The sequence below is a fragment of the Carettochelys insculpta genome, chromosome 3 (genome assembly GCF_033958435.1).
Source record: "Carettochelys insculpta isolate YL-2023 chromosome 3, ASM3395843v1, whole genome shotgun sequence".
Classification (NCBI taxonomy): Eukaryota; Metazoa; Chordata; order Testudines; family Carettochelyidae; genus Carettochelys; species Carettochelys insculpta.
In genome coordinates this window covers 185408592-185420942 of record NC_134139.1, presented here as the reverse complement: position 1 = coordinate 185420942, position 12351 = coordinate 185408592, and the positions used below count along the sequence as shown (strand labels likewise).

At 38.1% G+C, this 12351-nt stretch overlaps 1 protein-coding gene across 5 annotated transcripts in view; it reads left to right on the top strand.

The window, feature by feature from the left end:
• Positions 1-12351, top strand: part of CYRIA (CYFIP related Rac1 interactor A) — a 142022-nt gene that overhangs the window by 83915 nt on the left and 45756 nt on the right. For all 5 annotated transcript variants that reach the window (XM_074988972.1, XM_074988971.1, XM_074988970.1 and 2 more), the window contains 6 exons: positions 6026-6147; positions 7265-7370; positions 8227-8363; positions 8449-8526; positions 8621-8737; positions 8820-8899. In XM_074988972.1, coding sequence (XP_074845073.1) covers positions 6026-6147; positions 7265-7370; positions 8227-8363; positions 8449-8526; positions 8621-8737; positions 8820-8899 — 640 coding nt within the window. The remainder of the gene's footprint in view (positions 1-6025; positions 6148-7264; positions 7371-8226; positions 8364-8448; positions 8527-8620; positions 8738-8819; positions 8900-12351) is intronic.

The window sequence follows — 12351 nt, the reverse complement described above, 5'->3', positions numbered from 1 at the left end:
TTGAAAATGCACAACCCTGGCCTTTTTAATTCAAATTTGTAAAATTTGAATTAGCTCTATAATCAACTGGAAAATGGGGTTAAAAGACAGAAATTCTCAACATTTTCCTCTATTCAGATTTTGAAATTTCATTCTATTAAAATTTTTTTTTACCAGCCCCATTTTCATAAATGTAATCTGTGGTGTTTGTCTTCCAGGTACAGAAAAATCCTTTATCTCTTGATTGATTGATATTTTTAAACTAGCCAGGTTTGTGGGGGGTTTTGTTTTGTTTTGTTTTCCTGCATTTTATCTTGACAAAGAAGTATACTTCTAATCTGGAGATGGGAAGGGAATGATTTAAAATCACCATTATACTTTTCTGTAATATTGTCTTGCAAGCAAGTGGAGTTCTGCATAAACAGTAGTTTTCCTGAGTTGAGCAGGTGCTATAATCAGTGCCATAAAAACCTAGACAAAAAAAAAAGCATGAGGCATTGGTGATGCGGACACTCTCTTCAAACAGATTTGGAGTTGGATTGATTATATGCCGCCCATATGTTTTCCCTTTGTCTCACCTGAATTTTGAGTTAATAGAATAAATGATACAGAGCCACAATCCTTATAGCTCTCTATTAGTCAAATGAATCCTAAGTATCACACTTTCCAGACTTTCATTAGCAATGATGGTGAATTCCATTAGTTGCATTTTGTTAATTCAAGAGCCATTGTATTATTTGCATCTGGCCAAATTTAAATTAATGGCTAATAGACTGACTCCTGAGTACCTGAGGCTATTCTCAGCAGGTTCAGACTTTCTTCTTTTTTCTCTGGATTTACTGCCAAAGTTTACAGCTGCCCATGGAGGCCTTTATTTCAAGGAGTACAAAGAAAGCAGAAAAAGTAAAGCTTGCTGGGCATTCATGGGGTATACCTGGGAGTTTCCTTAAAGCAACAACAAAATCATCTTTAAACTTTGAAGGCGTTTTTTATATATGTTGTGCAAGTTATTGGTTTTTTTTTTTTTTTCCCCTTGAGCATGTCCGCTCTCCCATGTACTGCTTCTTTCCCCCTTTAAAATATCTTTCACTCTCTAAAAAGCATGGATGCTTCCAAAACCACTTGGAACTGAATGTAACTTACACAGTACCCTGCAGACCTTGACATACCAATTTTGAACTATTATCTAGTATTTGTTTGGATTTTTATTCAGATAGCTTTCACAAACTATGATCCTTTGGAATGACAGACCAGAGAATTTGAGACTGTTAGTGCAAATAACCATTTTATTCTCAAGCAAAGCTAAACTTAGATCAATATTTTCAAACTAAATTGTCTCAGTTCTGTATTTAGACACCTTGATTTTTTTCCCTGTTCCAAGCCAAGTATAGTTGTGGGTATTTAGCATGCTGGAAAATCAAGCAGGCTGACTAGCAGCCTTATTGGGAAGTTTAATGGCTAATTTGAGACATGAGTCTTGAGAATGTTGATTTTTTTTTTAACTCTTTTATGTCCTCCCCCTTTCTCCCCCCAAACACACACACACACACACACACACACCTTACACTGTTCATTCCAGGAGGGATCGCTCAGTGGTTTGAGCATTAGCCTCCTAAACCCAGGGTGGTGAGTTCAATCCTTCAGGGGACCATTTAGGAATTCAGGGGCAAGCAGATTTTCCTGCTTGAAGCAGGGGGGCTGGACTACATGATCTCCTGAGTTCCCTTCCAGCCCTATGATTCTAAGACATTTTTAACTTATATCTTAGTGAGTTCATCATGAAAAAGCAATGGAATCAATTCCAATATATTAGAAAAGTTATGGGTCTCAGATTGCTAGCTAATTAAAGTTTGTAGAAATAGTCATAAAGTGTCCGGCAATCCCATCTTCAGACTGGTTAGCAATTGTGAAATCAGATATTGTCAGCATAGTTGCTTACAGTATATGCAACTTCTGAATGGAGAATGAAGTTTCATATTAATGCAGGAATAGAGGCATCAACTGTTGGAAGAAGGATATATCTATGGCATGTGGGTGATGTTGACTTCTTAGATTCTGAAAGAAGAGATATACAAGACCCTTTAATGCAGTAAAAGTGTTTTCTAGTAGCTCTAATTTCTCCCTGAAGTTTCCCCTCTCCCTCCCCACCCAAAAGAAAATCCTCGCCAAAGGTGCATTGATCTTGCCAAGACCAACAAATTTAGAATTCATAGGAAAAGCTGTGTTTTGCGGTTAGAGCCAGAAAAAGTAAAACCACTACCTCTTATTATTTTGCAATCACATCCGTGAAATACCTATGATGAAAACATCCAAACAAATTTCTTTTGCGCATGATCATACTCATGAAATTTCAGGTGGCTTGGTTTTATTTTGACTGATTTAGAAAGTAGGAAACCCAGAATATAGTTTATAAGAAAAGCTGGTGTAAGTCTGAAAACACTGGGAGCTTAACATTTCTACCTAATTTTATTTTTAAAAAAAGATTATTATTTAATGATGTTTGGAGTCCTTGTTGCTGTAACAAATAATGATGGGAGGAGCTCATAAACTACCTTTTATTTAATTATTTTTGATACATGAGGATGGGGGGATCAATGTTGCTGTGATGTTAAAATTGATTACAGCAAGCATACAGTATCTTGCATTCTACACAAAACTTTTGACTGGGATATAGGGGTTCATTAATTGTTATTTCTGTTGGGCTGATGGTCTGATTTCCATACACCTATGGCATGCACTAATGGAATTATTAAATGACTCCTCTTTGTCCTAATACTTAGCACCTTTTGTAAATGTTCTATTTATTAATAATTGGTTTAACTGTTAAAATATGTAGTAATTAATTTATGGGTGGACACAGCACTCACCCCATCCAGCTATTTTCATTACACTTATCAACAAGATGTCTGCTGTTGGCAGTAATCTCAGAAGTGCTTCCTGTAATGTTAATGTCTTGTGTGTGCAGAGGACACAAATTCATTACAGTGAGTGTGTGCCTGTTTGCATCCTGGGGTAGAACCAACACATCAGTCACTGGCAACAGTGAAATACCCACCCTTGGATTTCGCTCCAGTTTTATCTACTTCCCAATTTGCTAGTCGAAGCAGATCATTTCTGACTAATTGTTCAGATCAGTAATGTGTCTAATTCCCTATGTTGATCCCAGGCTGCATTTGCTATAAAGAGATTCTTCCTTCGGCTTCTCTTCTCCTTGAGAAACGTGGCAGTGGCTAATGCCCTCTGGTTGTGATTGTGCTAGACAACCTAAAAGCTAGAGGCAAAAGAAATGGTCTCAGCTGCCGCCCCCGCCCTCCCCCCAGCATAACACTTTATTAAGGATCTCATTGAGGTCTGGGCCATGTCACCTGAGCCTTCCTTGGGTAGCGAAAGAGCAAGGTAAGTATAGAAAGGCTGGCTCTGCTTGGCAAAATCTCAGCCACTTAGGCTGGGTGTGGTCATTTTAGTCCTTTTCTCCCAGTGTGCAACTGAGCCAGGGAAAAACATCTAGGAGCCAGAAGCTCCACTCTACTTATCTCTGAGAGGGAAGTAACATCAGAAGGATTATATACTATGCGTAAGGTTGATGTACCTTGCCTTATTACTCATACCCAAGAACCACATCTCTAGCTGCAGAATGCATGCTCCTCCTCCCTCTCTGCTTCCTCTTACGGTAAGCTCTGGACCCAGCATACGTGCTGCCCATATTGGAAAATCACGTTAAGGAGCCCATTTGGCTTATTCCATTACCATATTGCTGGATCTATATCAGAGGCACTTTTTAATAGTCCAGGCAGAAGCCTCCAGGAGAGACATGAGCTTAGCAGGCGCATGTTCATCCAGTACATTAGAAAGGGGTAGAACTTCAGAGAAGTCCATCCTTAAATCCCAGACCAGTGCTTTCCTTAACATATCCAGAAAAGACCTCTATGGGACTGGAAAGAAAGTAATTATAGCTTATTTGAGAATAGGGAAAGCACTTAAAATAATTTTGGAGTAATTTCTGATTTTACTTTTATTCCACCCACACTCACCAGCCTTCTGCAGTAAGATTATTGGGACAAACTTCCAGGGGAAAATCACTTTAAATCATCACGATTATCCTACTCACTTTCACAGAGTGCAGCAGAAAAGACCAGGCCTTTAAAGAATAGTTAGCCTCTGTTGCCCCAGGACATTAAGCATATCTCCTAACCAACCATATTTGGCCAGCGCAAAGTTCATAATTAACAGCTGTGTTTAATAAGTGATGTATGGACTTGAATTCCTCCATGAGGGCCATAAGTATATATGAATGACCCATAAAAACTTCAGTTTTCTGTAATACAATATTAATCATCACGTTCAAGGAAAGGAAATAGTGTACAAATCCTAAAGTTAATTGCTTCCTTAGAGCATGAACCCTTTATTCTAGAGTTATAGAGCACAGCCTTGCAAACCTCATTTTGCTCTATACAGCACTACTTGTTTGAACCCCTGCAGCGTCTCTATACTTCATGTCTTTTTTTAAAGTAAATCTTCTCATAGTTACTGTCCCATATGATTGACTTAAGAAGTTGAGCTATTCCTCAATGCTGTCTGATCGGGCAGAGTTCTCAGCTCTCAGAATATTCATTCCTAAAGTAATTTTAAGGAAGAGTCTTCCTTTTGTTTAAATGTTGAAGTACAATTGTTATAACTTACTTCATATCAGGTCCGTTCCTGAAGATTGTATTTTAGGTGACCATTTGATCATCTGTACATAAATTAACTAGAATTATACATATTGCCCATCCAATCTCAAACAAGTGCCACTGGGGTGAGGTGGGGGGAGTATTCTGTATGCATTACTGCGCAGGGGAATCATAGAAATTTTGGACTGAAAGGGACCTCGATAAGTCCTGTGCACTCAAGGCAAGAATGGAGAGTATATAGTGAGAGCCCTGCAAATCTGTGGATATCTGCAGCCTGTTTGTATCTGTATGGGGCCCTCTCTGTATAGTACGCTTGGATACCCATATTCAAAGGATGAGTGAGAGTGCATTGTATTCTAAAGACATGACTGTGAAAATTGCAATTGTAATGGGACTCAACATAATAAATAAGATACATTTATCTGCTTATTTGAATTTCCTTTCTTCGAGTAATAAGGTCCACAGAGCTGGCCCATCTTGGAGACATGCCAATATCCACAATAGAGATGATTCACATCCAAAGATTTGGGGTAGTAGCTTTAGGGGAAATTTCAAAGAAACAAAATTTTTTTTCTGCTCAAAGTATATTTAATATGATCTGTAATTTAGGGAAATAGCAGTGAATTATTTGGGCTGTGACAGCTGTCTTACTACAGGGATTTCAAAGACGGGGCATTCTCCTGCTGCCGGTGGCTGACAGGTCTGTTTCTACCATCGAGCTGCAAGTAGGCTAAAGTAGCCATTGTAATGGATTGTGGACCTAATTGCTCAGCAAAGGGAAACTTTCAGTTAAGCACAATTTAGTTTCCTAGTGTCTAACTTGTTTACTTCTAAAAAAAGCATCTAACTTTTTTGTATGCAATGTTATGACCAGGTCAGTCCTAGGATGTTAGACATGATTGATAAGGGTGTACCTTCTATTGGCTCAACTTCTATCAGTGAGAGACATGCTTTTGAGTTTACAGATGTAGAAGAGGTGTTATTCAGGTGTAAGTTTGAAATCTCATCTCTGTCTCCCCAGCAGAAGTTGGTTCAGTTTGAGAATTTACCTCACCCACCTTCTGTGTCTCAATATTTTGAACATTAGCATGTCTTAACTTCAGAGGGGCATGGAGAGACTTGAACAAAGACAGGATCTGATCAAGATACTACCAGAATAACAGGAATTGATTTGAATAAGATTTGGATCAGTGCCTGAATCTGGTCTTTATTTGATGTAAAGGAATAACTTCTTTGAAGTAGTGGAGTCATACCGCCATAAAGTCAGAATCAATTGAGTGATCCAGTTACAGTTAGTTCCATAAATTGAACTGAATTATGTTGACGTTTGTATTTTGTTTGTAATGTGATGGGTATTTGATTTTTATGTTTATTAGATGCGCAGCCTACAGATGGAGAAAGGGAAGTATGGAATCAGATCAACGCAGTTTTACAGGATTCTGAAAGTTTGCTTGCCGACCTTCAGGCTTACAAAGGAGCTGGACAAGAAATAAGAGATGTATGATATTCTACTTTGCATTCCAGACAATTCATAAAAGTTGTATAGCTCATATATTCACATGTTATATATCTTTGAGGAAAAGCTTAGCATCCATAGTTAGAAAAATACTCGAATATCATTAAAGCTCGGTAAACTAAGAAAAATGCAAAATAATTTCTGTTCTGTGTAAGACTGTTAAATGATACCATAAAAATGCACTGTAATTATAATTCTACATGTGTTCCTCTAAGGAAAAACTACAATGCTACAATTATCTTTTAGCATTTAGAATTTGTATCCAGTGGTACCAACAGCCACCAGGTGTCCAGGGCAAGGTGGGAGTAGGACCTGGCTCGGGCAGGGCCAAGGGCAGAAGGAGTGGGGCTTAGGGCAGCCAGCACTGTGCGCCCCCACCGTGTATGCAGAGTAGTGGCACTGCACTCAGCAGTGTTTCAAAGGGGCCTGGACCTCCAGCCTCCATTACTACTGCTGTGCCAGAGGTGGCAGCAGGAGCTCTGGGCCCAGGAGCAACTGCCCCATTTCCCCACCCACCCACCCTCATTTGGCAAGCCTCTTTGTAGCTTAATGTTTTAGCTCTCACTTGGCATGTAGGGTGTTTGCCAAGATAGGAGTGTATGTTTTGTCCATTGTATTCATCATAATCATTAGTGAGAGCAGGGTTTGTTTTGGCTGCTAAGTAACTTAGTATTAAAGTGTTGGCAGAACTCCCATTCCCTGTGAAGTGACAAATCTTTCAATCCTATAGACACTTTTTAATCTGAATGTAGTACAGGTGACCTTTGTTAATGTTTCTACTATGGATACTTGGTCTAGAAGACTATTCTGAAGCATGCTCCTAAATGTGGATGCGGTGTTCTGAATGAATAGTTTCAAAATAGTTCCCAGGACTTCATTGAATGATGTTGTTTCTATCACAGCTGAAACAGATACATTGATATTTTTGTTTTGCTCTTTTATGTTGTTGGCTTGTTTTTCTTTTCATACAATAGCTAGTTTTACTTCAAGAACATTTTAAAATTACCTTACAGGAAATCTTCCTATATTTGTGCATCATAAGAACTTGATTCTTTATCCCAGCATCATACAAATGCTTACAGTAATATTGTCATTGCAGGCAATACAAAACCCAAATGATATCCAGCTTCAAGAAAAAGCTTGGAATTCAGTGTGTCCACTGGTTCTGAGGCTGAAGCAGTTTTATGAGTTTTCACTCAGACTAGGTGAGTGACTCTCTCTTGTGTTTTGGTTTAATGGGTACTTTTTCATATACAGATATTCTAAGAGTCTCTTTTTCTGAAAGGTTAGAGAGTTAAACAGTATATTGGTATACCATTATTTTGGCTATAATACCTAGATTTCTGTCTTCTGGGAAGCCTGGAGGTTCTGTTTGCACAGACCTGAACATAAATTTATTCTGATGTAATTTTTGAACTTTATTAAAAGCAGCATAAAGCTGTTGCTTTAACATTTACAGTTTTGGTCAGCCTTAAATATTGTTTCACTATTAGTACTGGTCAGTTTCCTGAGTTAAAGGTGTCAAAAGGGCTGGGAAAGGAGATCTGCGTTAGGACTCCTGAACAGAATGGCTGACAAGTATGGACAACCTTCAGGGCCACCTGGCTTAGCTTTCCCTTCCCAAAGTCTTTGTAGGGGAGTACCCCTGTATCCTGTATTGCCAGATCCCTCACTTTGTATTTGTCATCCTCACGTTTGATCCCAGGTGCATTGGTGACAAAGGGTGGATTCTTCTGCGCAGATGTCCCAGAGGCATCTTCATGTTGTGGGAGGGGGTAACCATTATGTGGAAGGTAGGTGGATGAACAGTCTGAGGAACACTATACAATAAGTGTTTCTTTAGCATTTGTATATGGGGAATTGCTGTCAAATCATTAGGAATGTGGAAGGCCTCTTTTGAGAGAGAAGAGAGAACTACAGACTGAAGTGAATAACTGAGTGAGGAGCCAGGTTTTTGTTTTACTTCCATCTCTCATTTTAGAATCCTAAGGACATAATTGTGCCTAAAATACAGAAGCCGTGACTCACTACGCATTTTCATGTGCGTTCTGTCTTCCTTAGAGAAAGCCCTACAGAGTTTATTGGAATCTTTAACCTGTCCACCTTATACTCCAACTCAGCACCTGGAACGAGAACAGGCTCTAGCCAAGGAGTTTGCAGAAATCTTACATTTTACTCTGCGCTTTGATGAACTTAAGGTTAGAAATAGTTTTGTAAATGTACACTGAAACATTTCCTTGCATTTTGAAGTGTGTTGAATATTGATTCTTTTTATCCATTAAGATGAGAAACCCAGCCATTCAAAATGATTTCAGTTACTACAGACGGACAATAAATCGCAACAGAATAAACAATATGCATGTAAGTAAGTGTGTGTGCATTTCATCTGTTTCTCCATGCTAGTAATATTTTGAAAAATGTCATTTATTAACTACTTTTGTCATGTTTTCAATAGATAGACATTGAGAATGAAGTAAATAATGAAATGGCCAACAGAATGTCCCTGTTTTATGCAGAAGCAACACCAATGCTGAAAACTCTCAGCAATGCCACAACACACTTTGTATCAGAAGTAAGTGATAAAAATAGTGCAAAAAATTAACATTAATGGTACAAGTTGGTTTAATAATCATGATTGTGTTTAACTCTTTTAGAACAAAACCCTACCGATTGAGAATACAACAGACTGTTTAAGTACTATGGCCAGTGTATGTAAAGTCATGTTGGAAACACCGTAAGTTATTTATCAGTTCAATCGTTTTTTGGTCTTTTTCAGTAGTCATCTAGCCTTAGCATTTTTTGCAAACTAAATGTAGTTTGTATGCCTTAAATTAATATATATCTTAAATTTTTATAGATCATCCTGCTTGGTAGAATATAAGCAGCCATGCCTACTGTGTTGACTAGTAAGAATCTTTTTCATTAATTAATTAGCAGCTTTGCCTAGAGAGGTAAAGATAAGGCTCTGATTCAGCAAAGTGTTAGAATTGCTAGATGGATTTGAGTGGAACTACATACCTATATAAATTTATTCATATACTCTGTTTTGCCAAATTGGAAGTCTAATTACTTAGAAAAGCCATATACAGTTCTATATGGGATAATCGTACTATAGTTGAAATCTCAAAAACCAGTTACTTATATGAGTGGTGCCATTTTTAAAGACAAATTAATGGGAACAGTTTTTGGTTTTGTGGGTGTGGTTATAGGGTATTGGTTTCCTTTGGTTTCTGAAAATAGTGGAAATTGTGGAGAAGTGTATGTATTATTTCTTGATCAGGAAACTTGTTTACATTTAATCTCCATTTTGCTGTAAACCAGCCAATGGAGAGAGCCTTCATTCAGTTTTGGTCGGTTCTACCTTCACTGCAACAGCTTTATATAAAAGTTTATCTAAATAGAGATGGAATGTCAAAAAAAAAAAAGTTGAAATGCTCCTCTGCTTTGATGCCCATAAAAACAGGTATACTTACACAATGATTTATCATGTCAATCACAGTCATTTGCTACTTTATGTTCTTCCCAGCTTCGTTTGTATAAAATTTTTGGTCAGATTAAGTAAACTCTTTGAGGTACACACATTCTTCTCATTATATGTTTGTATGGTGCTTAGTATAATGGATTTGGTCTGCTAGGCATTACCACAGTATAAACAACAAATATTATCATAACCCCCATTGTAGAAGAGAGGTCTGTAAGTAACAACATAATTGATCTTCTCCCAAGTACAGGACCCTGGTTTACATTATCAGTGTACAGTTTTCTGCAAACATTAATTCAGTTCTCATAATGCAGTTGTGAGTTACTAAATTACCTTGGGATTTTGACATTGGGAAAGTAAGGATGCAGAAGAAAATGCCTGTGGCCATATAGGGTGTTGGTGTATACCCTCTGGTCAGTATCTGTACTCAGCTGACAAGATTGCAGAGATTATACAAAAATGACAAGAGGAACATAGACTATTGTCTTCACCTTCAACTCAGTGCCATTACTCTTTTAACACGGGACTATTATATAATATTATTGGATCCCTGGAATTTATTTAAACAAAATAAGCTAAAGACTGTGTAATGAGGAAGCCGCTATTTGATTTTAGGTAGGGATGTGGATGATGTGATTGTTATTTTATGTAAACCACCTTGATGAAATGAATCCCTTAATTTTGCTTACTGTTATGGCTTCTGCTGCTGTTTATCTGTCAGTTCTAAAATGCCCTGGCATGATGCATCTAGACAGCTTGAAGGAGGAGGGGAGGCAATATTAAAGGTCAAAAAAGATGGTACTGAACTCTCTTTTCATTTACCCTAACATTCCAGGAGCTATGGCGTACTAAAAATTATCATCATCCTAGCCTGTCCTCACTGTGGTTTGGAACAAGGGTGGGCTGGCAGCCCCCTATCAGCTCCCCTAAGTTCCCTGTAACATATGTGTCTGGGAAGTTATAGTTCAGCTGGCCCTCCCGCACTGTGAAAATGTTCTTGTCTTCCGCCCTGGAGCTGCTCCTGGGAGCCTCCTGCTTGCTGTATGGATGCAGTGGGGAGAAGGTGCTGATGACAGGATAGCCCCCACATCAAGCTCTCCTGCAATCTGTATCTCATGTCCATGAAGCAGGATATTACAGCCACATATCCTTGAGTCTGAACTTTCTGATCTGCAGTAGTGTTCTCAGAAGGGCAGTGAATTTCAAGTGAGTTGTGCCTACTTAAAGGGGAAATGCGCATCCTAGACTCTCAAATGCACACAGACAATTTGTGTGTGTCTGTCTCTCTCACACACGTCTTGGCAGTATGCAGCTGTGTATGCACTGTATGGAGGAGAGTAATGCACTCCAGTGGGATAATGTGGGTTCATCACCCTGTTTTTTGCACGAAAGTGTTTCCATCATTATGATGCATTTGTTGTTTCCTCCTGCATGCCTCAGTCTATGCTGCCTCTAGAGTATGAAGCTACATTAGCAACACATTAACCCTTGAGGACTCAACCGACTGCTAGTTCATAATTTAGTAGCAAGACATTCCCTAGGCAATATTCCACCCCGACTCCACTATCTCAACCAAGCTTTACAGTCATCATTGCTGTGTACGGAACTAAATTGCTTGTCTTTTGTCTCCCAAAAAAGATTTTCCTGGAACCCAACCTCTCATATTCACATTAATTGTTATGGGGGAATTGGATTTGCTTAACATTGTTTTGCTTAAAGTAGCATTTTTCAGGAATATAACTACAATGTTGAATGAGCAATTACTGTGACTTTTCAAAATGGCCCACGCATTACAGGAAAAGGTGGTATAATTAAGGAGAACTTAAGGAATTAAAATCATTCAGATAGAGTGGATAATAGGTATAATGAAGTTCCTGTTGATAAGCTGAAGTTTTGTTTTGTGGACGCTCAGGATCAGGAGGATGTTTTCACTAATCAGTTTTCTATCCCTAAATTTGCTACAGTTATTCTTTGCAAGAGGCTGTATTGCGATCCTGGTATAATTGTTTGGGTTTTTTAGAGACAATAAAATAAGAAATTGGACATTTTCAAAATAGCACAACTCTGTCATGTCTGCTTCATGTAAATTTTACCACTGACTTCTGTGGAAACAGAGTTAAACAAATGCTGATTGCCCAAAAATACAAACTAAAAACTTTATAAAAGCACAATTTTAACATGGTTTTATTAATCCAAAAGTTGAAAGCTTAATAGTTATTAGACATTTCAAGACATAAGTGCTTATAGCTGGTTCTGATCGATTATTAGTGTTACAACATTACATAAAAAAGAGACAGCAAATTTCTGGAGAATAAAGTACATCATCTAATTTTTTGCAATCAACAAGCTAGTCATTCTCCAATTGGTAATTCATTTGAGAAATGAGCAGAGCAGTAATTAGTGAAAACAATAAAGGAGTTAATCTGAACTTCTGATATAGAAAGGTGGTTGAGGCCTCATATCTGCTCAATTCAGTTTTCACCACCCTGATGATGATTTCAAGAGTCTTTGCCCACAAAAGCTTATGCTCCAAAATATATGTTAGTCTATAAGGTGCCACAAGACTTCTTGTTGTTCTGTTTAATTCTGACATCTGCATACCGAGGCTACTATTTGAAAAGGAAATTAAATCTTGATAGGAATGTTACCTATTCACTACTAATATTTAAACAGCAGGTGTAGCATTACTTTGAGTTCCTATTATT